The following is a 27947-nucleotide window of genomic DNA, read 5'->3' on the forward strand; positions in this document are numbered from 1 at the left end:
TCTCTCTGACCAGAGGCACATTAACGGGGCATCAGCGTTCTCCTCATGTGTCCTGAACACCGCTGTCTAACTGCGACTCGTCTCATATATATATATATATATATATATATATATATATATATATATATATATATATATATATATATATATATATATATATATATGTATGTATGTATGTGTGTGTGTGTGTGTGTGTGTAATATATAAAATGTGCCTCCTTAGGGTATACCTGTAAAGTAGGTGTGGCCTCTGCACCCGTAAGTTCCAGAGAAGTGGGCGTAGCCTATGCACCTGTCAATCCCAGTGAAGGGGCGTGGCCTCTGTGTGTCAACCTGAGATACGTGTCGAAGCTATCCAGTTCCCAAAACTATCACCTGCTCCCAATTTATTTACCTTCTAGAAAATATCTTTCCTACAGAATTCCAAGTAGAATGTTTTAGAATCAAAATGTGAAAGGGGGAATAGTGCACAGCAGCACACATGAAATTAACGTAGCCTCTTTTTCTCTGATATATTTTGGGATTTATTCACACTAATTTTTCCGAGTAGCAATCACATTGCACTGCATCCTAAAGAAACACCTCATCTCGCCTGAAAGTGTTAAGTGCTTTAAATATTATCCGTACAGCGTATGAGATAGCTGAGCACACAAACTCTGGGGCAAATGCATGAAATGTATTATTTTAAGTATTTATTATTTTAAAAAATTTAACAAACAAGTAAAGACTGAAGCACCACGCAACAAATCAATATGCAACAAAAGGTCACCACCAGGTGGAGGTATAATTAAAATATGAACTAAAATGTTTTCCTTCACAAAATAAAAATATCCATCACATGAAACACAGCTTCAGCAAAGACCAAGTTTCTACACAACACTGGATAGTGCTTGGACCCCTTAATCGCTGCATTAATGTGGCTAAGACTCGGATTTATACATTTAAAGGAATCATATGAAGGCTTATAATGTACCATAGAACAAAATAATCATTCTTAGACCGTAATGTTTTTCCTTTCAAATTGTTTTTTTTTTTTTTTTTTTTTAAATAAACTTGGATGGGTCGATGTGAATCACAAAGCTGTGTTAGGTGTACTAACTCAGTGGTTTTGAACTTTGAATGATCTGATAATTATCTCAGATATGATCTGATACAATCTGATATCTGAGATATACAATATTTTCCAATTAAAAAAAAAAAATCATCCAGAACTGATGACAGGAAAGCGAGCATTTCCACCATTTCAGGTTTAAGAAGATGCAATCAGTAGAAGCTCGGGGGAAGGAGAGAGTCATAGTCACGACTAGCGAGCTAGCCACCTCACCTTCACTGCAAGCAGCGATGTAAACACTGGCGGTGGTGGTGTCAGTCTCAGCAGCAGTCGATACTATCCTTGGCATGGATTAACATTTGAGTAATGTCAGCCACTGTGCTCGCTTCCCCACTAACACCTATTGGTTTAAAATGAGTTGATTTCGCTGGTACATCAGCCAACGCTGCTACCTCTATCATTTCTTTCTCTCTCTCTCTCTCTCTTTTTTTTTTTAGCAGCTCTAATGATTAGATGCCTAGATGCACGTCTGTACTGCCTGACTGGTCTAGATGTCACCAGAAAAATGAAAACAAACAAGAGACTGTGTGTTTTTTAATGACTTACATGCACCCCGGTTATGTTCACTCACTTAAAAATAATAAATTGTTGGTCTGAAAACTACTGACCTTCATTTAAAAACATTGAGAGGAAAAAAAACAGGCTCCAGACTGAGACCCCTCAGACGCAGGGGCCACTCGGCCCTACAGTTAACCCGTCATTGGATTTGGATAGAAGCCCTGTGTTTCTTGCATAGTGAACACATCAATTCTTGCATTTTCTCCCCATTTTCTCCTGCATTCTTCCTAACTCATCTACCACCTCTGTGCACTCACACTCCATCAGCTGAAGAGCAGCGCCGGTGTCCAGAGCCTCTGCAGCTTCTGAAAATTAATATCCAATACTGCTGGGCAGGCGAGTGTGCAGCGAGAAGGCGTTTGTCTTAATCAGTTGCTGGCTGAAGTGGCACTTATGAAGACCTATGTCCCTTAATACAAGACGAAGGTTTTATTGGCTGAGACCCTCGGGCCTTCCCAAGGCCGAGTGAACAGACAAAACAATCGCGCTGCTCCGGATCAACCTCTTAACACAAGGGCACACGCTTTCAGGCTGCACTGCTTATTCATCTGAGAGCTGTGACCTGTCCATGTGTGTGAGAGTTACACCAATAACAAGCAAAAAAAAACAAAACAAAAAAAATTAAGCACCACAGATGTTCCAGATGTTTCAATAGCATTGTACACGACACAATGCTATGACAAGAATACTGCAGGAAAAAGGATTCTAGGAAAAGTGTCAGCTCCCACTATTAATTTACGACACTTCATTAACCTTCTGTGAAAGCCTTTTTCTTTCTCTCTCTTTACACACACAGGAGGAAATGATGCCCACGTTCTACTATGTGACCATCAGTTATTTTAATCCACTCCAGGCTTACGGCTCGCTACAGAAAACTTCCTGAGGTTTTCTGGCTAACAGGAATGAATTCGTTGTCTATTATAAGGACTAATTAATGGAAAATGTATTATATAGGAAAAAAAATATCACTTTATACACAGGAATTTATAAGCACTAACGGGACATTAATATTGAGGGAAATGTGCTGAAAATGTCCAGGGAGATTAGCGGCAATGCTGCGGCGCGAGCGGCGTGGGCACGCGGGGAATTTACCATGATTCATTTGTTACATTTGTTGAAAAGACTCCTGGGAAGCTGAAGCAGATCGTGTTTATGAATGCAGTTGGGTCCAATCCAGAATCCAATCCATTTAAAAAAAATAAAATCACCCACACATACATCCAGCATCCCAGCTCCACTCGGACACACTGTCTTTCAGTGTCAAGCAAATAATGTGTGTGTGTGAGAGAGAGAGAGAGAGAGAGAGAGAGAGAGAGAGAGAGAGAGAGAATGCGGGATAGACGGAGAGACTGAGAGAGAGAGACAGGCGGACAGAGAGACACACACATGCAGAGGGAGAAAAAAAGAGAGAGACAGAGACAGAGAGAGAGAGAGAGAGAGATGGATGGACAGAGAGACAGAGGGAGAGAATAACAAAAGTACAAATACTAATAATAATAATAATAATAATAATAATAATAATGATTATCATCCTTTTCAAGTGTGTGCTGATTAAAGAAGCGGTGTGTGATTGTTAAAAGTGTTTCTAGTAATGATGCACCAAAATTAAAATTCCTGATCAAAACTCAAATTCAGAACACGCTTGGCCAAAAATCAAAACACAAAACTGAAAAAAGTTTTTAAAACTGCAAGGTCAATTAGAAAAAAAAAAAAACACTTTAGTAGTCTTTAGTCACTTGTAAACATTTTCTTTTTTCATGTTCATTATCAGAAAAGTCTAAAACTCTGAACGATTTACGTCAGCTCCTCTCACTTCGTTCTTCAGCTTCAACTCCAGAGGAAACACAGAGGACATGAAGCCTTGATCTCAGCAGAAGGTGAATGAAGACAAACGATTCTGGTCGTGTTGCTTGAAGGCCCCGTGTTTGATGTGGAAAAATTTTACATGTTGACCTCTAAAGAAACACTTTTTATGTAAATCAGAGCTGGATGTGACGATCACTCGGCCTGCAGCGCTAAAAAACAGCTTACTGACCAGAGCAGAGCTTTAAATATCCTGAGCCTGGACATGAGAACACTTAGAGTCCATCGCCCTGTGGCCTTAATAACCCTGAACACACACACACACACACACACACGCACGCACATACCTCTTTGTGAGCTTCACTGGAAATGCGGTTAGTGTAGCGCAGAACCTCCAACTCCATATCTGTCTTAATCAGACGACTGCAGCGAGACAGAGAGACAGACAGACAGACAGACAGACAGGCAGAGAGACAGACAGGCAGACAGGCAGAGAGGCAGACAGGCAGAGAGACAGACAGGCAGAGAGACAGACAGGCAGAGAGACAGACAGACAGAGAGACAGACAGACAGACAGGCAGAGACACAGACAGGCAGAGACACAGACAGGCAGACAGAGAGACAGACAGACAGACAGAGAGACAGACAGAGAGAGAGACAGACAGACAGACAGGCAGACAGACAGAGAGACAGACAGAGAGACAGACAGGCAGACAGACAGAGAGACAGACAGAGAGACAGACAGACAGAGAGACAGACAGACAGACAGACAGGCAGACAGACAGACAGAGAGACAGACAGACAGACAGGCAGACAGACAGAGAGACAGACAGGCAGACAGACAGAGAGACAGACAGACAGACAGGCAGAGAGACAGACAAGCAGAGAGACAGACAGACAGACAGAGAGACCCAGTAAATATGGTGTAAAATATTGTTGCATGATATGAAACATAAAAAACTTGCATCAAAGTTTATATGAAAATAGATAATAAAAAAAACATATTCTACATGAACTCGCTGATCAAGCTGATCCAAAAGCTGGGTGGGTGTGGCCTAATATTCTAATGAGCATTCTTGATTGACAGCCCTCTGTTAGAGACACTAAGTTTGAGACGTCTGAGGGTTAGCTTTCACTCTCTAGGTTAGCTTATGCTCCACAGGCTAGCTTTGACTCATTAAGCTAGACTTAAAAGACGCTTTCAAGTGTAAATGTGAAAGAAACAACTGAAGAACTAGACACTTATTTAGAAGGCTAGTGTGTGGGTTTGGATATGTTTTGGCTATGCGAGTGTGTAACTGATTCTACATGACCAACAACTTTAAGATAAATGCTTAAAAAGGGAAAAAAAAAAACCAACGTGCGCACATGACTTCCATGACGCAGATGTAACCAAAAACGTCTGTAGTGTCTTGGGATAAAACATTATCATACTGTGGTTTTCACTCTGTTAAATATCTGACAGCTGAAGAGCCGAGCTGTGAGCTCGACAATAGCGATGCTTAATTTGTGTCAAAGCGGCAGATCTTAAATTATCTCCAGACGTGTAGTGTTTATTTTTACCAAAAAACTGTGATGGAGGAAATGTGAGAGTCTTTTACACCATTAACACAGGAACAAAAAAAAAAAAAAAAAAAAAGTTACTCAGTACATAAAAAAGATAAAAACACAAACGCACAACACCGGAGCTGTTTCTATTTTCTATTTCAATGTTTCTATTCCTGAACTTATTTAGTCACTAATGATGCACTTCGCATCCGAGACCTGGGTGAGTGGTGTGTGTGTGTGTGTGTGTGTGTGTGTGTATACACACATCACTTACAATGACTCAATGCAAAGCTGTCATAATGGACTAATAAGGCTCCAGAAGTAGCACCAAATAAACCACGGGAGTGAATCTACACACACACACACACACACACACACACACACACACGGCCATATACAACAGTTTCTTTATGTGCTATGTGATTAGGGAAGTATTTTAACACATTTAATATAATGTGTACTGACATCTAGTCACAGCCAGTTCTTTACACATTTCAGTGAGCAGAACATATGACCACATCACCCCTATCTTATCCACACTGTATTGGCTCCCAGAAAAAGTTTGTATTGATTATAAAATACTACTAATTGCATACAAATCACTGAACGGTCTCGCACCACAGTACCTGAGCGAACTTATGCTCTTTTATGATCCACAACATCTGCATCAATTAAAAGGTGCAGGCTTTTTATTAGTACCTAGAATAATGACGACTACATCAGGGGGTGCAGCTTTTTCCTACAAAGCCCCCGAGCTTTGGAACAGCATTCCAACTAATGCTCAGGACACAGACACAGTCTCAATCTTTCTCAATCAAGTCTGGACTGAAAACCTATTTGTTCAGACAAGATTTTTAGTCATAGGTAAAGGCGCAGATCTGCAGAGTTGATGGGCGTAGAGTGTTTTGGTAAACTGGGATGTTTGGATGCTGTCGCCACCCCACTCTCACATGGTCACTCAGGTTTGTTGATGACAGCACTTGCCTATTTGGTGACATTTTTTTGGCATTCTGTTGTTTACATGGCATATTATATTAAATATTTTCTGCATGTTTGAAGATCTGAATTGGAAAAACAGAAACTGAATTTGAAATTTTGAATCTTGAGGTATTTGAGTGAAAACATCAGTCTCAGTGCTGATGTAGGGAAGTGAATGAGGGATGAAGGGAAGAAAGGAAGGAGGGATGGAAGGATGGAGGAAAGGAAGGATGGAAGGATGGAGGGAAGAAGGGAAGGAAGGAAGGTCTGGGCTGAGTGCAGCTGTAATGAAGCCGCTTCCTACCAGTCGCTGAACGAGAGTGAGAGTAATGCAGAGAGCAGCCAGCCAGGCACGCAAACCATTACTCTGACACAGAGAGGAAATGAAAGAGGGAGAGAGGGAGAGAAAGAACGAGAGTCCTGTCTTGGAAAGCTTCTGCAAAATTAGCTGGGGAAAGGCCGATCGTGTTCGTGCGCTTGCTGATGTCTTCTGGCCTCGGTGTCCCTGGATGGCTCGGCTTGAACAGAGTGCCTCGGCTCCAAATTAGCAGCGTGGGAAATATGTGTGAGGCGGTTCAGATAGTCAGATACGCTCGGAAAGCTTTATGTGTTGACATCTGAGACACTCGGGTAAAGCATTGTTTACTCAGCATGTTCAGAAACTTCACTCAGGCTCTGCGCTGGTCACCGAAGTTCATTTCTCCCCTCCGCACAAACACACTTTATATAACGCTATCAGTATCAAAGCAGCAACACACATTAAAGCCTTATTAGAGTATTTCATTTGCATATCTTTTGTGTGCTGATGAGATGAAGTTCATCAGAAAAATGATGCTGACACACAGTAAGACTCACCAGCTCCGATTAAAGACGTCCTGCTCGCCAAGAAAGCAAGCTGAGCCGCCTTCATTTCAACTTTTTATCAAAGACTCACAAAAAACGAACGTGACAAGTTTCCTAATCTGATTCCCGTACATCTTCTGACGTTGTTAATTGGAATTTACTGCACAGCTGGCTCATCGTTTCAAATTACAGACTACATCCAAGAAAAGAAGATCAGTGTGTTGCAAAAAAGACGGCGTGTCTGATGAGCCGATGAAAATATCTGAATCATTTAATTAGTTATATCAGTCTCTTAAAACTCTCAAACCTTCCGTCCCGTTGTCACGAAACCAGAAATTTCAATACCAAAACAATACTAATGTCGCCATCTGACACTCATCACATTGCACGTATCCCAAACACACAACATACTTCCTATAATAAAACCTATATACATCAAGCACAGACAGTTAGAGCTGAGTGATACGACTATATAATACCGATATCACGATAAACTATGTTATAATACACTTCTGGGGGTATCATGATATCTTTTTCTGAAGTTTTTTCTACATGTAATTAGGGCAGTAGTCTGCACACACGTAGCGACGGATTCACACTTTAACGTGAAGTTGTTTACCATATATGGTGATTTGGAGGCGTTTCTTTATGTAAATGTGTGTTGTTGTGTACGAGCAGAGAAATGTCCAGGATTTATCAACATTCACTGTACACGTGTGATAAATGTGAACTGCACACTGGCAGCTCTTACGTACAGAATCGTTCTACACTTTTCACTTTGATAAATGAGACCTGAGACAGAGAACAGAATTGATTCACGAGTAAAGAAAATCTTACCATTCCACGATAACGGGATGCAGGAGCGAGTTGTTCACTTGGAAGCTAAAAGAGAAAAAAAAAATCCACTTAAACAGCATCAAGGAAAAAAAAAAGAAAAGCGGTTTACCAAAAACAGCTAGGACTTAAAATATACGTTATAATTTTATAATGTAAAGGTAAATGCAAGTCAGCGAAAAGCACAGAGATATGTGAATACAGATATGTGAATTAGAGTATTGCTTTGACGAGGTGTTGAGGATCTGTGTACATTTCTTTATTCTATTTTCATGTCAGAAACAGAAATTCAGAAATAAACAGATGAATAGTTATTTGATTATTGTGTCAAAATCCACCATTTTTCGTTTTTATTTCCAGAAATCACAGACACAACATTTAAAAACCTGAGACTTGTGTTTCTTTTGCTTCTTTGTAAATAAAAAAAAAAAATCGCATTTTAAACTTAAAGAGAAAAAACACATTTTTAGTGAAAGCTGTTTTGGGCTGTAAATCATTAGGTTAAGACAGGCTAATACGCTTTTTTACTCTTAGTTGATTGTCCTCTATAAAAACACCGAAGATTATAATGATGTATGATTGTGGTGAAGCAAAATGTTTTGTTCAGTGATTATTAAGAGGTTTTGTACAGAACGTGATTTAAATGGCCTCTGCGTCTCACAGTTGGAATTAGCGATGGCTAAAGCTATAAATGATTTAAACACCCGGACCTGGCACACCTAGCTAACAATCGGACGATTACTAGACTGATTATTATCATAAAAGGACAGAGAACTGGTGCGTAAAAAAGAATTCACTCTTTTAAAATCGTCCTTCTCTACATCATCCTTATTCATAAACTACCTCAGATTCTGAATAAAGTCACATATCGATCAGAGGTTAATATGTTGAATTGTATCAGAATTAGTGGCATCATCAAATATCGAAAAGTTGCACCGAAATCGTAGAGTATCTTGTGGAAGCGTGAAGTTTACACCCTTACTGATGACTGTATTAATGTAATTAATGACTTTATCTCATCTGGGGGCGGAAACAGATCAAATATCCCCAGGATTATTACATAGATTTGGATTACCAATTAAAAGACCAAAAAGCACACACACACAAGGATAAAGGAGTATGAACGATGAAAATTTGTAAGAATAGTTCTGAACAGGGCGCAAATATCAATAACTCAAATTTTAAAAAATAAAATAAAAAATGCATTCTGTATAGAATTCAGCACATCAGCAGTGTATTTATTCTGCATAAGACATTAAGACTTTATTAGAAAGTTTCATTTCTGTGTCTTTTTGTGTGATAATGAAACCAGGTTAATTAGGATGTGATGATAATAACTATCACATTAAAAACGAGTAATCAGGATCCCGGATTTAAGAACTTCTGCTTCTTTTCATGAAACGCCAGTGAGAGCCGAGAGATTCATCTTTAATCAAAGCCTCAGAAACGTTCTAATCCGATTCCGTCTCAAATATCTACTGATTTACTGAACTGCAATTTAATTTAGAGAGATAACGGCCATTTCATCCTCTCAATCTGTCCTACATCAAAGAAAAGACTCGCAGAAGATCTGTAAAGTGTCTGTGTGTGGAGATAACCGATGGAATAGAAAGCCCTTAACAGATTCATATATTAGTCTCACAAAAGTCTTCGAAATTACTTTCTAAACTGTTCACACTCCTCTATTAGAGACTTAATTAATTGTTACTCTAAATGATGTAAAATAAAACTCGTCAGCTTTCCATGAAACAGGAGGAATGCTGTTTATTTAATGTCGTATTAAAACCTCTCAGGAAAATGACTGAAAAAAAACCTCGTACAATGTTGGGCAAAATCACCATCATCATCATCTAGTTATTACAAGAAAACATCATGGCCCTGCTTTTCTCGCAATAATGAGATGTTTTTCTCGTAGTAATAAAATGTTTCTCACAACAAGATGCTTTTCTCCTCAGAATAATAAGATGCTTTTGCTGTAAAAATGAGATATTTTCTTGTAATAACGAGATGCTGATTTTTTTTCTTGCACTTCTGTACATTAGAAACTCACCGGCTGATTCCTTCAAAGGACGCTTCACGACAGATACTGCCACTGTCTGTGTTCACGCCTCGCTGGAGGAGAGAGCGAGAGAGAGAGAGAGAGAGAGAGAGAGAGAGAGAGAGAGAGGGAGGGAGAGAAGCAGAAAGAGAATGTGAGAGGGAGCACAAATGAGAGACTCTCAAGGCTATGTTCAAGTGTCTTATTATCCAAACCCATTATTGCTGTTCAAAACCCCTCAATTGAATACAATCTGTCTGTTCAGACGGAGAAAAGGAAGGTTCCCTCGTTCGTACTGAGTGTGCCGGAGACGGCAGAGCCGAGACGTTGATGTTGATGGTGCAGAATGATGGTTTAGTGGTAAATTGGAGCTATTCATGTTAGAAAGCGTCGGAAGTGTATGGAGGCAGCCAGCGATTTGTAGGTCACATCCACTTTGTGGAAGTGGACATCAATCTTCTCAACTGAGAATGAAGCTTATTGTAGCAGGGTTTAGTGTGTGTGTTTTTTTTTTTTTTTACAGAGATGCATTACAGTGAAGTAAATCAGTACAGGAGAAACCATTTAAAGCAGGAAATCTGGATAAAAAAAAGTGGCTAGACCCCTCCGTGTCATGCTGTTATAGAAAAATAATCAACAGTGCAGAGGAGTTACTGATCCCACACTAACGTTGATTATTTTACTCTAACAGCACATCCTGAAGTGGTTTATTCCTCTCAAACCACAACAATTTGACAGTGATTACATTTTTTTTTTAATTAAAGAATAATATGTTTACACATAAACAATACCATGTTTACATTACTTCAGCTATTTATACCAAACTCTGTATTACTTGCACTATTGTCACTTGGCCACTTTCAAACAGAACTGCGTACTGGTCGGCGTTGTAGTTATTGTACTGTCTTGTTCTGTCTTGTGCGTCCGCACGTTTGCACTTGTGCACTTGATGTTTAATTTATGTAATTTACGTAGTCCCCGTAGCTCTGTGTCGTTCTGTGTTGTCTTATGTAGCACCTTGGTCCTGGAGAAACGTTGTTTCGTTTCACTATGTACTTGTATATGGCTGAAATGACAATAAACTCCACTTGACTTGACTTGATATGTCATACTTTTTATCCTTTTATAGTTACATTTAATGTTGTAGAACGTCTTTGAAACAGGTTAGTTCTTGTTCTCACTGACGTTATAGCAGCTATAAACAGTCGCCTTACTTTTTCTCTCGCTTGAATTTAATAAGATAAACCGTAAAGTGTAAACTCCTCTGTCCTGAAGATGTCAGAAAACTTAAACTTACAGTACAGCTTTACCTCTGACACTGGAGACTCCTTCCATAACTGTTACACAAGCGCATTAATATAAACCTGTGTATTGCAGCTGCACTACAGTCAGAGCTGTTGTTATAGAAAAGTAATCAACATCTTCTGACCAATCAGAATCCAGAATTCAACAGCACAGTGGTATAACTGTGTATAGCCATTAAGTGTGGCGATTGCTATACTCCAAACAATCTGATCTAGGGTCAGTTAGCCAGTGTTTCATGCTAAATCAACAGTTTCATGCTAAGTCCGTGACATGGACCGGCGCAGCAAGCGGTTGCTATGGAAGCATGTGGACATATTGCATTGATTCACTTCAATCTAGTTTGTACTTTGATATTAAATTTTACTGAGAAAGCAGACGTACCTTTGTTTTTAATGCAAAAAAGTTGAAAAGAAAACTAAACAACAGGTAAAAATGTGAGACTGAATTACTCTCTGTTTTTTTTATTTTTATTTTTTGGGATTAAGTGGCTTCATGATGCTACAAAGATGACACCGCGGTGGTATTTTCCTGAAGGCATCTCTACACTATAAATAAAATTCCACATCACTCGGCTGTATGCTAGGTGTAACATCACCACAATTATTTAAAGGGCAGTGTCTTGTTCTACAAAATAGAAGAATAAAAATCACAGGATTTACCAGCGTGAGGAGGACGGATGGTTTCATGTTGGTCAGGATCTCAGCAATCTGTGGACACACGTGAGGTTCATGGGAGGTTAATATTCAGTCTGAAGATTCTGAAATTTCACACATCACTTCTGCAGTCAGAGTCACTGAAAGGACCTTTTCCTAGAAAAGGCCAATCCGATGATGTCCATCACTGTCTGCTCCTGCAGGCCACGAACATTTAAAAATGACACACAATTAGGCAGGAATCCCAACGAGAGAGAGAGAGAGAGAGAGAGAGAGAGAGAGAGCTGAAGGAAGTAAGCAAAGGATTGTGGGACAGAAAACAACTATACAGCTAAAGCTTGCGAGTTTGAAAAAAAAATGTAAAATAATCACACTGGACTTCATTGCTAGTCTAAGATCATTTACATGGACACACATTTATGAAACACACACACACACACACACACACACACACACAGAATAAAATGAAAACTAGACTATAAAAGAGTAAAAAAGTCTACTGAAACAAATGCAACAAAGTGAATTGCTTGTTATTTATGATGATGCCACACTGAAAAGCAAAACCTTGACTGCACTGCTTACATTTCCCAGCGAAAAACAATCAACAGCTTTTTTTTTTTCTTAATAAAGAATGTCAGAGGTCAATGTGATTCCCGTTGCTTTGCATTTCACTTTCATCAGTGTGTTGCAGTCGTGCCACACTGAAATGTAATCACTGGCCAATCACAGAAGGGGAGAATGGTCTTAAAGCAGCATTTCTCCAGGATGTGTTGCTGTCCATCCCCCCCAGTGTGTCTGCTTTTCTGTCCAGAATAAAGACTTGTCCATGTTCCTGCTGGTGTGATGTGCCTGGTTTTCTCCACAGCCTGCTGTAGCTCATTATCATCACCTTATAAATAGCAGGAACTGAAGACATGGTGCACTGGGGTATGATGACATTTTAGCTGTGAGATGAAACCTGAACTGGTAAATATAGGATACAATATATTTAAGATAACGATGGTGCAGAGGTTAATCTCAACCTTAGCCCAGTTTTCTATAAGAAGATGAGAAGAAGAAGAGATGTGAATGAAAGAAAAAACTGTGGAAACTGTGAAAGAAGTTAGAATTCTCACTAGAAAAAGTGGCGTTTAAAGGTTTAAATAGCTCAAACGACTTAAGCTTGACATTAACTCTTGTGATAATCATTAATACCGGACAAAACTAAAGGCTGTGAACAAGCCCATCACAAATACAGGAAAGTGTCCCAAAGTGTTACAGCAAAGCACAATGATTCTTGTTAAACAGTAGACTGAGCAACACATTAAACACTCTCTCGACCAGTCAAGATCTTGCTTTATCTTTTTGCATATTAGATTTTTGTCAACAAAGTAAAAAAAAAAAAAAAAAAAAAACTCTGGTTCTATTGCTGGAAAGTCAAAGCTCTATGGTTCCAAAAAAATGTAAATAATGGTAATGTAATATTGTTAGTGAATAGGAGGAGATTTATGATATGCTGAATGGAAAACATTGCATTGCCAATATTCTAACTTTGCATTGTAACTAAAACTATCAGCATTGACTATTTTCACCAACACGTGACACGACGTGTGTGTGTGTATATAGTCACGTCACACAAGCAGCTCAAATCCTCCTGATTTTCTGCCTCCAAAGTTACAGCAAAGATAAAGAACCTCCTCATCACCAGAGTTACACCAGTCTTTATTTCATCTGCATCACTGACTATAATAAATCTAATCTAAAGCGCAAGTATGGATGTTAAACCTCAAATGCAGTATTAGATTTAAATCCGAAATGATCTTGCTCCTCCTTTGCCTGGAGAATTTGTATACAAGATCGCAAACATGCTGACTCGGTGCTTTACAGAAGGTGATTATGTAATACAATTATCATAGTCAAGTCTGCATTTTAGATCTGCTGATTTAAGAGAGTTTAAAAGCATTGCTTTAATTAAAAATAAAATAAAAGATGGCGGCTCGGAAATCAGGAGTGCCAGCATGTTGATACATGTTTAGTTACGCAGCACGCTCATGTAAATTATTAGTATATTGTTTTTAGTGTGTTTGGTGTTTTATATGTTTTAATGCTGTCTTCTGGAATTTTTTTGTCTTCAAACATCAACTTGTCCAGGGACAGCAGCCTACAAATGAGCTATTTAAGGTACAGTATCTCATTCTGCCCATCAGCAAAAAGAACAGCAGGGTTTGGCCTTTAAAAACAAATGAAGGCTATAGTGGCTCTTACTCTGGAGCTAATAAATCCACACAGAACACCAGATTAATGTAACATGGAGCCCTGGTGATGCGTACTTAATGTCCCGTACCCAGACAAATTACAAACACGCTGGGAACAATACGAAAGCTGCGACTCTCTGACCACGTTTAAAGGAGTAATAAATCAAACGGGGGGAAAGACGGATGGAGTGCACTCGGCTAAAATTGTTTAAAATTTTCGAGCTGAGATATCGAGCGAGATCACTCTCAGAACTCTTTAATACATTCAACTTGATTAGTGTACAGAAATCCGGATGTAGATGTGTGTGTGTGTGATTGTGACTTCATTAAGTTCCTGTTAGAAATTCTTCTACAAATATGTAACATCACTTTACAGACATTGCACCTTGTTTGTTTTATGACTACACAGCAGAACCCTGAATCATAATCAAAAAATCCTAACTAGGGTTAATAGCGCGCTGATATTCCAACGTCCTCGGCATTAAGGACAGAACCTCCCTCTAATTCTCAGGTTAATAGCAGGAGCGTAAATCAATCAGCAGTCAGATCACCGGGGGAAAGCTGACAGATCTGGAGCCCTTGTGATGTGATATGTAGCGCTCAGCTAAACACAGCCTCGGGCAAAGCTTGACCAAGGAGAAAGCACAGAGTCAGAGCCAAATCTCTCAGAAATAAGAGCTTTACAGTTTTACTCGTAACAAAGAGACTCGACTGATCACGCGAGGGGACGGCGATATGACTATTTAAGGTCATGAACAATTAAAATGTCTCCACCATCTGTTTTTACAAGGAGATCACGAGTACCATGATTTTCTCTGACACAGACACACGAATCAAAGGAATAATATCCAAGAGTAGGCGGTTCCTTAGCTTACGCTTCCTCCTTGGTTAGTTTAGTAGCATGGCTGATGTCACGGAGCAGCTGCTGCCTACGAAATTCTTTCTTTTTAATCAATAAAAATATAACAAACACTAACAACTGTACTGATTAAAGATCATCACACTTTATATCCATTTATAGTTACATTTTATGTTGTGAAACGAGTTCTCATTAACGTTATAGCAGCTGTACACACTCAATCCCTCACCAGCTTGTCATGTTATTTAATGTCCATGTCCATTTAATGTTATATTTAATGTCATGGAACAACCACAGAACAAGTTAGTTCCTGTTCTCACTTACGTTACAGCAGCTATAAACAGTTGTTCCCTCAGTCATGTTACTGAGAATCCACAAACATAAACTCTTCGGTCCTGAAGATGTCTGAAAGTTACAGCTTTAAAAAAGTTACAGCTTTAAAGTGAAGCTTCTCTTCACTTGAACCCTAACAAAATTATTCCATTTCTTTTAACTTTAGTAATTTAGTTCCCGAACGCTTATCTTGTCAGCTCGTTACTGCACTTTCCATGAGTAAAAGTTTCAGAGAAAGTCTTAATCAGTAAAATGGAAATGGGAGCCGTGGGCTCTGTGTAAAAATGACTTTTTAAATCTGAGCAGAAATTTTCTGACAAAAGCAAAAAAAATCAACTCCACTGAACGGATCTCCACAAAAATCCACTTGTGTATCTTTAATTATTCAATTTTTTACTCATATTATAGGTAATCAAGATTAATGACATTAAAATTGTTCAATCTGAAGAAACCAAATTGACTAAATCACGCTCGGGGCAGCGAGAAGCCTGTAAACAGATCAATAACATTTCCATTTAGGATTCATGCTGCACATGGAATATGAATAAAAATGCAAAATTAGAGTTATTAGAACTATGATTCTAAAGAAGGAGGCGTGGCCTCTGTGCCTGTCAGTCCCAATGAAGGAGGCGTGGCCTTTGTGCCAGTCAGTCTAAGTAAAGGAGGCGTGGCCTCTGGGCCTGTCAGTACCAGCTTAAGTAAATTTTTAAATTTTATCTTGTATAACTACACAGGCTGACTTGAGAAAATGAACTATTTTCATATCTCGCTGTCTTCAATGCCAACACAATGTTAAAATAAACTGTTAATTTGTGGACTGTTAATACGAGTTAACAGACGTTAAAAAGAACAGACTGGCGTGTTAATGAACACACTGCACACTCACTCCAAATAAACTTTAATTATCAAATCAACTTTCGCAACTCCCGGTGGGTAACACACACACACACACACACACACACACACACGGCGGGGGGGCATAAGACAGCATAACAGGGAGAAAAAGTGTGAGATAGAGAAGGGATTAGACAACGTGTGTGTGTGTGTGTGTGTGTGTGTGTGTGTGTGTGTTGTCTGACTGGTCACCTGGTTCTCTGGCTGCCTCCTCAGATGATCTGTTTGACTAAAGTTTCTCTCACACACATTTGAACTAGAGAGATACAACACTTTCTGCCAAAAGGACTCTCTGTGCAGAATAAACCACTCAGTGCTGCGCAGTTACAGGAAAAAAAATCAAACCATCCTGAAGTTGATTATTTTCCTGTAACACCATCCCTAAGTGTTTTATTCCTCTCATACCACAGCAATCTGCCAAACACTACCAATGTTTTTTTATTATTAATAATAATATTAATAACAGCACGTTATACTTTTTGTCTATTTCTAGTTACATTTAGCATAATAAGTTAGTTCCTGTCGTCATATTATAGCATATAGCTTAGCATATAGTTATATTATAGCAGCTATAAACAAACTTCATCACATCAGCAATTTTTTAAATCCGTTTATGTGGAGTATCCGCAGTACAAGTCCCTGTGAATGAGCTGTTACCATAGAAACGATAACGTATTCGAGCGAGCGCATTAATAAACAATAATCAGTTTGTTAGCAACCCTATATTTTATGATGCATAGTCCTATGGTCCACCGTTAATTGTGAGTTTATAGGAGAAGACGGAGTCAGACTCTTTTTCTAGTTCACACATGAAGACATATTTTTACACAGAAGTGAAGAAATCCTTTCTCTTTGTTCAACTGAATATCTACTTTGTTGTCATGGTAACATCACAGGACGCCAGGATAAAACATCGGCCGATGCTCAGGACTCTGACGTTGGAATAAATAAGTGCATTCATCAGTTGGAAAATGTGATGAACAATACAAGCGTCAGAGAGGCAGATTGAAAGAGAAGGAGTGCAGGCAGGCTCGCATAGACGACAGGATATTTAAAAAAGTCAGCTTTATTAAGCCCTGAGAGAATAATAATAAAAATAATAATAATAATATTAATGAGCCAGATGAGTTATGCAGAGCTCTGCTAAAAATACAGAAGGTCAGGGGGACATTAACATCGTGAAGAAGGAGAGGAATAAAAGAGCGCTGGTCACCGTTACGCTCGAGTACGAGTGAAATGGAGAGATCATCAGTCTGAACTCATCATAGCGCAGTGAGACAGTCAGCCAAGTGAGACAGTGAAGACAGGACGCGATCCCAGCTCGAGTTTCCACACATCATACACCACGGCATAGAGCAACGAAATGTAGAGACAGAAAGAGAGAGACACACAACAGACAGAGAAAGAGATGGACAGACTGAGACCACACAGACTGAGAAAGACAGACAGGCACAAAGTGAATGAGAGAGAGAGAGAGACAGATAGATGCTCAGAGAGACAGACAGACAGACAGCTAGACAATCCGAGAGGAACACAGACAAAAAGAAACTGACAAGCAGGAAGAACAAGAGAGACACACAGGCAGACAGAGAAAAAGAAAGAGGGAGAGCGTGCCTTTCTGCCTCTCAGAGTGGAAAACCAAGACAGACAGATAAAGACAATGAGTGCTGAACAGAAAGAAAGCTAGAGCGCATAGACTGAGAGAAAGACAGAGTGCTAGACAGACAAAGACAAAAAAAGTGCTAGACAGAAAGAAAGATAGAGTGTGTAGACAGAGATAGACAGATTGCTAGACAGAAAAAAGATAAAGTGGTAGAGAAAGACACAGTCAGATAAAGACAAAAAGAGAGCTAGACAGAAAGGAAGACAGAGTGCCAAACAGAGAGACAGATAAAGAGATAAAGACATATGGGCAAACATGAAGAGAGAAAGACAGAGAGCTAGACAGACAGACAAAGAGAGAAAGAGTGCTAGGAAGAGAGACAGGTAAAGAGAGAAAGACAGAGAGATAAAGAGATACAAAGAGCTAGGCGAAAAAGTGACAGAGACAAAGACGGAAAGAAAGACAGACAAAGAGAGAAATACATCTGCTAGACACACACACACACACACACACACACACACACACACACACACACACACACACACACACACACACAGAGCTGATTTACATTCACACAGCAGCTGTATTGATCACACGGTGCAGCGTGGTGGCTCGAGCACAGATCAGAAACGCTACAGCACAGCAGGAGCCCCGTCCATTCATTCTCTCTCACACACACACACACACACAACACAGAGCGTGAACACACAGCGTGACCTGCTGCCAGCTGGAGAGCAGGACACACAGGTCAAACACCGAGCAGCTTCATCTGTTCTCTCTATAAAACATCTCGCAATCTGAAGATTCCTCCAGAAGTGCTTTTAGTACAGACAGTGTGAGAGCATCAACTACATCACAACACATTGTTTAACACCACAGTGTGTACGTAGTGAAGGAAATATAGCATGAACACGTACATGCGTCATAAAACTTAATATGGCGTGATAATGTGAAACGTGACAGATTAACCTCATGTGTACAGAAAACATGATGTGTGTGATAAAAACATTGCATTAATACAATAAAACATGGACTGCATGTGAAATACGGTGTTGGGTGCGTGTGAGGAAGGCGTGAGGAGGCGTGGTGTGTGTGTGACGGAGTGTGGTGTGCATGTGAGGAGGTGTAGTGTGCGTGTGACGTAGTGTGGTGTGCGTGTGAGGAAGGCGTGAGGAGGTGTAGTGTGCGTGTGACGGAGTGTGGCGTGCGTGTGAGGAGGTGTGTGAGGAGGTGTGGCGTGTGTGTGACGGAGTGTGGCGTGTGTGTGACGGAGTGTGGCGTGCGTGTGACGAGGCGTGGCGTGCGTGTGACGAGGCGTGGCGTGCGTGTGAGGAGGAGTGGCGTGCGTGTGAGGAGGAGTGGCGTGCGTGTGAGGAGGCGTGGCGAGCGTGTGAGGAGGCGTGGCGTGCGTGTGAGGAGGAGTGGCGAGCGTGTGAGGAGGAGTGGCGTGAGTGTGAGGAGGCGTGGCGTGCGTGTGAGGAGGCGTGGCGTGCGTGTGAGGAGGCGTGGCGTATGTGTGAGGAGGAGTGGCGTGCGTGTGAGGAGGAGTGGCGTGCGTGTGAGGAAAAGTGGCGTGCGTGTGACGAGGCGTGGCGAGCGTGTGAGGAGGAGTGGCGTGCGTGTGAGGAGGAGTGGCGTGCATGTGAGGAGGCGTGGCGTACGTGTGAGGAGGAGTGGCGTGCGTGTGAGGAGGAGTGGCGAGCGTGTGAGGAGGCGTGGCGAGCGTGTGAGGAGGAGTGGCGTGCGTGTGACGAGGCGTGGCGAGCGTGTGAGCCCATGAGCTGAGGAAGAGGCACATAAAATGCTGCGTATCTGTGTGTGTGTGTGTGTGTGTGTGTTTATGACAGCTCATGCAGTGACCTGCCCCCAGCGTATAGGCTGAACACTCATCCTGAGGAAGTGACAGAGTTCCGACTTCCTGTCACTGCGATCCTAACAGCCGAGTCTTCATTAACATTCACGCTCTGTACTCTCAGGACCCGAGGTCACGGGATTGTCTTTCAGTCAGACAGAGGTCACGCAGCGGGATCGCTCTGACACACTCAGGCACACTTTCCTCTTTGTGACACTTTTATTTTTTTATTTTTTCTGGTTTGGGCAAAAAGTTCACCTTTACGTCATAAAGGTCATGAAGTTTCTTTCGCTGTTGAATTCTGGATTGTGATTGGTCAGAAGGTGTTGATTAGTTTTCTATAACAGCAGCTCTGACTGTAGTGAAGGTTTATATTAATGCGCTCGTTCTCATACGTTATCGTTTCTATAGCAACAGCTCATTCACAGGGACTCATAATAAACAGATCCATGACAATTAATGAAGAAAAGTGTATAAACGTTGGTGTGTGGTGACATTTTCAAGATGGAGTCTTTGTCTCTTCATGACAAACGTTCCTAAAAGATGGTACTGATTAAATTTATAAAAACTTTTCATTTCACGCTAATATCTCCAGGAGTACTTCAGACAAATAATTTATGCTGAAGTGACTCGGATCATTTGGGAAGTCGTAATCTCCAACATGGCCGCCCTGCCCACTTCCTCTACCACGGTGTAGCGCTGATGAATGCTGATTAGTCCAGTCAGAACCTTCAGGTCAGACCAGGGAAGAAGAAACCTTCATGTAGTAATGTTTGGATAAAAACACTGTCTCACTCACATCACAGGTGTAGTGCACTTCATCCATTGCGTACTTCTCCTTGAAGTGTTCAGGTGGGTGGATCCTGTTGAAACACACACATAGACAACATGACAATATGATGAAACGTGTCCCAAATTGCACTGTCAGGTCTTGGGGTTTCTGCAATAGCTAGCTCTGCCGTTTACAGAGTGAGGTTCAGGGAGGAGAAGAACACCCAGCAGCTGCTCAGGTGGAATCAGGATAAAGCCGGGCGAGTCGAATTAAAGCGAGTTATTTCACAGATGCAACAGTTTAAATACTGATGGACTTGAAATACTCGCCCTCCAGCAACAAACCTCAACCTGTCCATTACTTAATCTCCTGCTCTTCAACTTCAAAAACACTTCCAGCAGGGTTACCTCACATCACCTCCTCTCTCGCCAAACTCACCTAGAGATGCACTGATGTCAATACCAGTACAACTGCATGTTTTTTTTTTTCCTTCCAAAATTAATAACCTACTTAGCATTAACCAATCAGTGATGCCATGGAACATTTTATTTAGTTCTGTTTCTGTTGCATTGCTAGCAATGACCTCACTATGATACGTTTGATATTTTTTAGTGTTTAAACAGTGTGATACACAGAGCAGTACGAGCGAGTGTGATCAGTAAAAATTTGCACAAGGTATCGTGAAATGCGAGCAAACTGCAGACCCTGACCAAGTGTTCATGTCTTCATGGCTCAGTGCTCGCCGAAGTGAACTGCTCTCACAAACACGACAGTCTCGTCAATACCTCCGCGTGTACGCGATTTTAATGAGCACGCTCTCCGATACTGCTCTGCGCTCTCAGGTCGGCCGTCCTCACTCTCTCTGTTGAAGATACTGTTTGAGTACTGTCAGGTTACCTGGTATTGAAGGCCGTAGCTCCTCGTCTTGATATTTTCACTCACACCAGGCTTATGTCATGTATTATCTCAAGTTATAAGAGCATTTCTTACAAGTACGAGTAAAAGAACACGCTATCAGTCTGATATCAGTATCGATGCATCCCTAGACTAAACTGTACTAGTATAATTCAGGACGTGAGAGAGTATCCCAGTAAAGCTGAATTTATCCACACAGAAATGCAAAATGCTCATATTTTGGTTTCTATGGTTTGGTTTCACAAAGTTCACCAAGATAAAGTGGATGCAAAGCGAAAGTAACTGCAAATGCGAATTTCACGTTTCACGTCCTTTCCCATTCGGTGAATCAACTTTTCCGTCAGGTGACTCTTCTGATCGCTGCTTTAGCGTAATTATCACGGGTTTCCTGTGTTGCTGTAGCAACAGGTCAAAAAAGTCTAGAGGCTACAGCTGAACCGTACATGTTGGTACCTCTGTTACTGAAATGTTTTCCAAACATATGCAAATCATGTAGAGCGACGCTCCAGAACTGAAAAAGGCATCAGAGTTTATAAAATAATCTGAAGATTAAAATAAAGCTAAACAGGTGAAATCATCGAGAGGGTTTTAAAATATTGGGACTGTCAATGTGTGTGTGTGTGTGTGTGTGTGTGTGTGTGCGTGTGTGTTTTAGTGAAAAGCCGCAGTGTGACTCACTTTCCCATCCAGGTAGCATAGCTTTCGGGCAGTTTGGGCACGAAGAGGATGGATCTGCCCGAGTCGACGTCGATGGCGCCATAGCAGTCAGCCTCAGTCACTCCGAACGTCCAGTGGAAGAACGATTCCTGTAGGATGGAACAAGAAAAGAGTCACACACCACTGTGACACACACACCACATGACCGTCCAACAGGTCGCCTGTCACAGAGCAGCCCTTTCACATCTTTTTATGATTCAGGATCAACAGGTCTGAGTGCAAACATTTGCATAACAACAAAAACAGACACAAAAAAACAATCATACTGACGAGCCACTTAATGTGTTACGTTACACAGATGCTCATTCAGTAAAAAATGTAGATGATATCAATTTATAACTGCCTCTTTAGCCTCTTTAATATCCTCTAAACGGCTTTCAGATCCAAGTCTTCTCAATGTCTTCATTCTAACCTAAAATGGAGGCTCAGTGGTTAAGGTTCTCTGCTACTGATCAGAAGGTTAATGAGTTTACGGTTTCAAGCTCAGCTCTTAACCTTCAGCTCAATGCTCAGCTCAAAGCGTCTGCAAAATGAATAAACGTAAGCATGCACTATCTTTACCCGATCTCTGAGAAAGCTATTTCTGCTCAATGTGGCCATTTGGTTTGTTTTCTCTTCTTGTTGCAGGATTGTATTCCTAACATTTAATTCTTCTAATTAAATTTTATTTAGATAAACTTTGACTCAGATGACAAAATGTGTGACAGTGTGACTATTGAATTGCTATTTTCCTCAATTGAAATCCAAACGATTGGCTTTAATGATGCCTCGGATCAATCCTATGGCACGTGCGGTCCGACATTTCTTCAGTTCCCCACTCACAACTTTAGTTACCTGTAGTTAGTTCCCATTTACTGTCTGATGCAATAAAAAAAAGGAAGAAAAATGTATAATCGTGGTTTCATCTTGTCATATACGCCCTCTCATTAAATGTGTATAGAGACATCATGAAGAAAAATAAAGTTTGGAATAAAGTAGCAGAGATGTACACATCTAGTACAGTTAGTCTTCTGACCAATCAGAATTGAGAACAGCACTGTGGTATTAATTTATGTTAGTTAATTTATTTACTCAACCCACTAGGATATACAAAGCTAACGAAAAACACTGATGAAAATAGTCTTCTGTTTATTATTACTGCTTTTTCAGCGTAATCTAATAACCACACACAGATCGACTTCAGACCCCAGATGAACCTCAGAGCCCTGATTTAATAAAACCAACGTCAGCGCAGGTGCACAGGATCAGATATCCGTCCTGTTTATGGCGATCTTAATCAGAAATACGAGCTCACATCAGCAGTCCGGATCTCAGATAAAGAAAACACACCGTCCCAGAGTTCTCTCCCACTGTTAATGTTTCATAAGCAATTACGCAAACAAAGCGGAGAGTGTTCCCTAAGTGCACTCGTGTGATGAGGCTCGCGGCCTTGAGTCTGCGTTCTCTCATTTCCTCAGTGAAAAACACGCCGCTCTTCACAGATCACCGACGAATTCGTAATTAAACCAGCGAAGGCCAGTTTACGTAATGAGGAATTCAACACATGAAAGAAAGAGAATGTTGATTTACAAGGAAATTAGTATTGAACGCATGCTGCTCAGAATTCACCACACACACACACACACACACAGACACAGACACAGACACAGACACACACACTTTAATTCAAATTCAATAAGTCGAGAATTGTTCAGCATCAAAACATTTCCTTTTTTAACTCAAAGCTACAAGGTTAGTATAGCCAATGTGTCAAGCTTACAGCCACCAACCAAGAACGCCATTTGAACTTTAGGCCACGCCTCCTACCTGAGTCTGACGCTGAGGAAGCAAATGATGGCTCTACGACTGTTTTTATCTCTGCGACGTCCTTTTGTCCATGTTTACAGATAACAGCGTGTCATACAGAGTTCATAAAGCCGACTGATGAGGCGCAAAAGTGTAATGATTTAGTCACGCATGATGCTAAACTGGAGGCTATAAGCTTCCACTACTTGTTAGCAACATTAGCCTTGTAGAGAGACACCAAACATGTCTTGAGGGATCAGTTTGGATTAGGTGAGAAATCTACTTTATGCTAAACTATTGCTTTAAATCACAAAAATTAAATTAAAAAAAACGAAATCAAGCGATAATCATCTAAAGGCTGATGAGCATGGCCAGATTTTCTGAAAAAAACTCAAAAATGGAGCCCAGGCTGTTCTGGGTGTCACCTGATTATAAACCAGAGAAATTTCAGAGTGTTTTTACGTCACCTGTCTGAAAATCTCGTCCGTGTCGGTGCAGTATCTCTGTTTCTGTTCTCCTCCCTGCAGCAGAACCACAGATTTGGGCTGCAGCGTGTCTTTGGCCTTCAGAGCCACACAAAGACGACGCCGGTTCTCTGTGAACAGCGCAGCCGACACTCTGAGAGTGTCCTTCCCCAACCAGTACACTGCCTTCCTGCAACACACACACACACACACACACACACACATCACAATTACACACACACATCACTGTCATAGTCTTTCAAGTCTTTATTTGTCACATACAAAGTGCTACACAGTGTATAATTCTTGCAGGGAAATTCCTAATTGCGGGTTCCTGAGCTGTTCAAATATCACAAATTTCAAAGACGCACAAAGCACGTAAGACACAAGGTGCACAACAATGCAGAGACAATAACAATAAACATCTTTGTATAGAAGACACATTGCAATATGCAAGTGCATCTGATATAATAATAATAATAATAATAATAATAATAATAATAATAATATTTTATATAGAGCCTTTAAAAAAGGCCTCTCAAGGTACTTTACATAAGAGTATATATACATGCATCAAAAAACAGTTAATAATAAAAAACAATTCACTTATTAATAACAATAATAGTAATAATAATAATTAAATAACAAAAAATAAAAAACAAAACAAAGTAACCAAGTAAAAGCAATCCTAAAGAAAAGTTTTAAGAGAAGATTTAAATACACTTAAGCACTGGGCTTCTCTAGGATCAGATGGTAGTGAGTTCCACAGTCTTGGAGCAGAAGAAGAAAACACCCTATCATCCATAATACGCAAACGAGTCTGAGGGACAGTTAAAAGACGAGATTTGGAGGAGTGAAGATCACGTTTTGGGGTGTAATGGGTTAAAAGCTCAGCCAAATACTGGGGAGGCAAACCATGGCTTGTATATATGCATAGTCTAGCCTTGTATGTAAGCATAAGTATTTTAAAATCTACACGAAACCTGACAGGGAGCCATATTATTAGATATTATTAGATTATTATTATTAGATATTCTTCTTCTCCTTCTTCTTCTTCTTAATGTTATTAGGTATTACACATAAATGTCCTGATTTGGTCTGTGTGATGTGTGTGTATGATGTGTGTGTTGTTATAATGAATGACATGACAGAAGTCCAGGTACATGCACATGGGTGTGTGAGTACGTGTCCATAAAGCGGAGGTAAAAGAAATGATGCCTGAGTGGAGATCAGATTCAGAGCCCTAATCACTCGTACAAAGCTCTCATGAATATATGAATTCAGAACTCTTATTATTCATTATCACTATTCTGACTGCAGTGTAAACACACTACCGATCTCCAGCTTCACTGTACCACTTATTCATGATATTATTATCTCACTAATCCTCTCTGTGCAGTGATTTTATTTACTTTCTTATATTTAATACTTTACCTTTATTAGATACCTGCTGTTGACTGTTACGTGTGGTAAATGACTAGCACAGTGAAAAAAACTACATTTTCAGTTGTGCCTTTATTCAAAGTGTAGTCCATCTGCAACGTTTTATGTTTAACATCTGCTTCTACATCTTAACATTTAGTCTTGGACTAAAAGTATGACTGTATGAAAGTATGAAAGTATGATGATACCTAATTATATATTACATTCGGACAATTCATAAGGAATAAATCACACCACAATAGAGCGTATCGTTATAGGACAATAATACGTTTAAACCCGACATGAACCTATCTGTAAAGCAAACCACCCCACTTTGCAGGGTCCATTTGGGAAACGCTTTGTTTTGTAGACATTCCACAACATTAAATGTAACTGGAAATGGATAAAATGTACAGTGTAATTCTTTAATAAATAAACAAATTGTAATAACTGGGAAACTGCTGTGATATAAGAGGAATAAAACACTTCAGGATGTGCTGATAGAGAAAAATAATCAATGCTGTGGTGCTAAGAGTAACTCCGCTTCATGACTGATTAGTTTCCTAGAACAGCACAACACCGAGTGTTTTATTCTTTCCATATTATATAATATTATGATATATTACATTATGCCCCAGCCGCCCAAATCTCCTTGTGTTGTGGACAATTAATTCGATTTGATGCAAGTAGACATATTTTTGCCAAATTATTCCTTTAGCAATCAGTTTTCTTTACAGAAACATGTGCACGTTTGCACGTATCTATCAAAAAGTCTGATTACAGCACTATTACAAAAGATGCTAAGTTAGCAAACTGGGCCACCGCTCTGTGATGATAAAAAAAAAAAAAGTCCTGATAAACTAATCAAAACACGAACATGTTCCTGCTTCACTGCTGTAATTCTGTGGTAAAGAAAATGTTGACGTGAGAAAAAGGGAAGAGAAGCTCACAAAGAAAGCTCGTGAACCTTCTGCTCGGGTGTGTGTTCCTAATCACGTACATCTTTTTAAAAATATTCCTTTTTTTCAGGATCTCAGAAACGGAGCGTGAACTGCGTCAGGCGCTTGGTGAGGTTTTCTTTTAACTGATCCGAGACCAGCTCTGCTTACAGCGCTCGTTAATGTTTTATACTATAATCAGAGCTCGATTATGGAGATGATGTCCATCTGTAAAGCTGTAATCCATGCAGTAAATACAGCACTTTAGGGTCATTTTTCTGCTTTAACTCATCGATTAAACACCGTCATGACACGAAGAGCCAAATCAGAGCTCGGCATTGGACACAGAGCACTGCGAAAGTGCTGATGTTTTATTGCGGGCATTATCGTATCTTTTATAGCATTTAGAGGACATTTTAGACTTATCAGTGTCTGTGTTACTTCAAGGCTCATAAACGGCCATATCACGATGAAGCACAGGCTAAAGATTAAATCACTGCATGTTATCTCAGAGTCATCAAGGCACGAACTTTGAACAGCCAAAGAGCAAGAGCAAGGAGTGAGAAAAACAACTTCAGGAAGCAAAAAAAAAAAATTCATGGTTCAGCAATATTAGAGAAAGGAGTTTTGGAAATAAATGAGATTGTGTGTGTGTGGTTTTTTTTTTTTTTTTTGGAGATTAAGGATTCAAATTTGAATTCTTGCAAAACAAATTCACCCAAAGCAAAATACCAGCAAAATCCATGCCAAAGGGGGCACAGGAAGTTTGTACATTCTTCACAAAACATGCATAATGCATAAGTGAATTTTTAATATGATTTCAAGTCAACTTTCTTGACACCCAGGAAAACTTTCATCAGAAACGCACAGGGATTAACTAACATCCTGGAAACGTCCACTTGCGATCATTTACTACAAACAAAAACACGGGGAAATGAAATATCCTTACATGAAGAAGAGAAAACAGGTTAGAAAGAGTGCAGGAGAGAAGCCTTACCCTTCTGCTGCAGCCATGTTGATCAGCCTGACCAGGGAGTCACGTGACTGAGTCAGCTGGCACGCGCAGGCTGCCTGTGTGTATGTGTTTCCGTTTTACCAGAGAACTCCTCCTCCTCCTCTTCCTTCTCCCTTTTCTTCTTCTTGTTCTTCTGTTTCCTGAACACTCTCTGGTACTCAGTACTATTCAGTACTTTCAGAACCACTGGTTAGAACATTAACTCATCCCCAGGGCAATAAAATTAAAAACAATCACGGTTTGAACGCGGGTACGCGCCTCGACGTCATCATCGTGCGCCTAACTTAGCGTCTTTTTCTAGCTAATAAACAGAATCCAGAAAACCTTAATAAACATGAGGATGCATGCAGGATGTAGTTCACTTCATACAGACACTGACATTTAATCAGCTAGTAAAAATACTCAAAAGTAAAAGTGAAAGTAAAAATAATATTAATAATAATAATAATAGGTTAAAAAAAACCTCTGGTGAAG

The 27947-nt window shown here is 40.1% G+C and overlaps 1 protein-coding gene across 1 annotated transcript in view; it reads right to left on the bottom strand.

The window, feature by feature from the left end:
* pepd (peptidase D) overlaps positions 1–27611 on the bottom strand; it is a 61343-nt gene extending 33732 nt beyond the window's left edge. Inside the window, exons 1-8 of the mRNA XM_034305155.2 lie at positions 27456–27611; positions 24102–24288; positions 21811–21938; positions 20245–20308; positions 11677–11724; positions 9725–9786; positions 7678–7722; positions 3819–3894 (exon numbers count right to left, since the gene is read on the bottom strand). Of these exons, the coding sequence (XP_034161046.1) occupies positions 3819–3894; positions 7678–7722; positions 9725–9786; positions 11677–11724; positions 20245–20308; positions 21811–21938; positions 24102–24288; positions 27456–27472 (627 nt within the window). The 5' untranslated portion in view covers positions 27473–27611. The remainder of the gene's footprint in view (positions 1–3818; positions 3895–7677; positions 7723–9724; positions 9787–11676; positions 11725–20244; positions 20309–21810; positions 21939–24101; positions 24289–27455) is intronic.
* Positions 27612–27947: the final 336 nt, after the last annotated feature.

This window comes from Pangasianodon hypophthalmus, chromosome 6 (assembly GCF_027358585.1).
Source record: "Pangasianodon hypophthalmus isolate fPanHyp1 chromosome 6, fPanHyp1.pri, whole genome shotgun sequence".
Lineage (NCBI taxonomy): Eukaryota > Metazoa > Chordata > Actinopteri > Siluriformes > Pangasiidae > Pangasianodon > Pangasianodon hypophthalmus.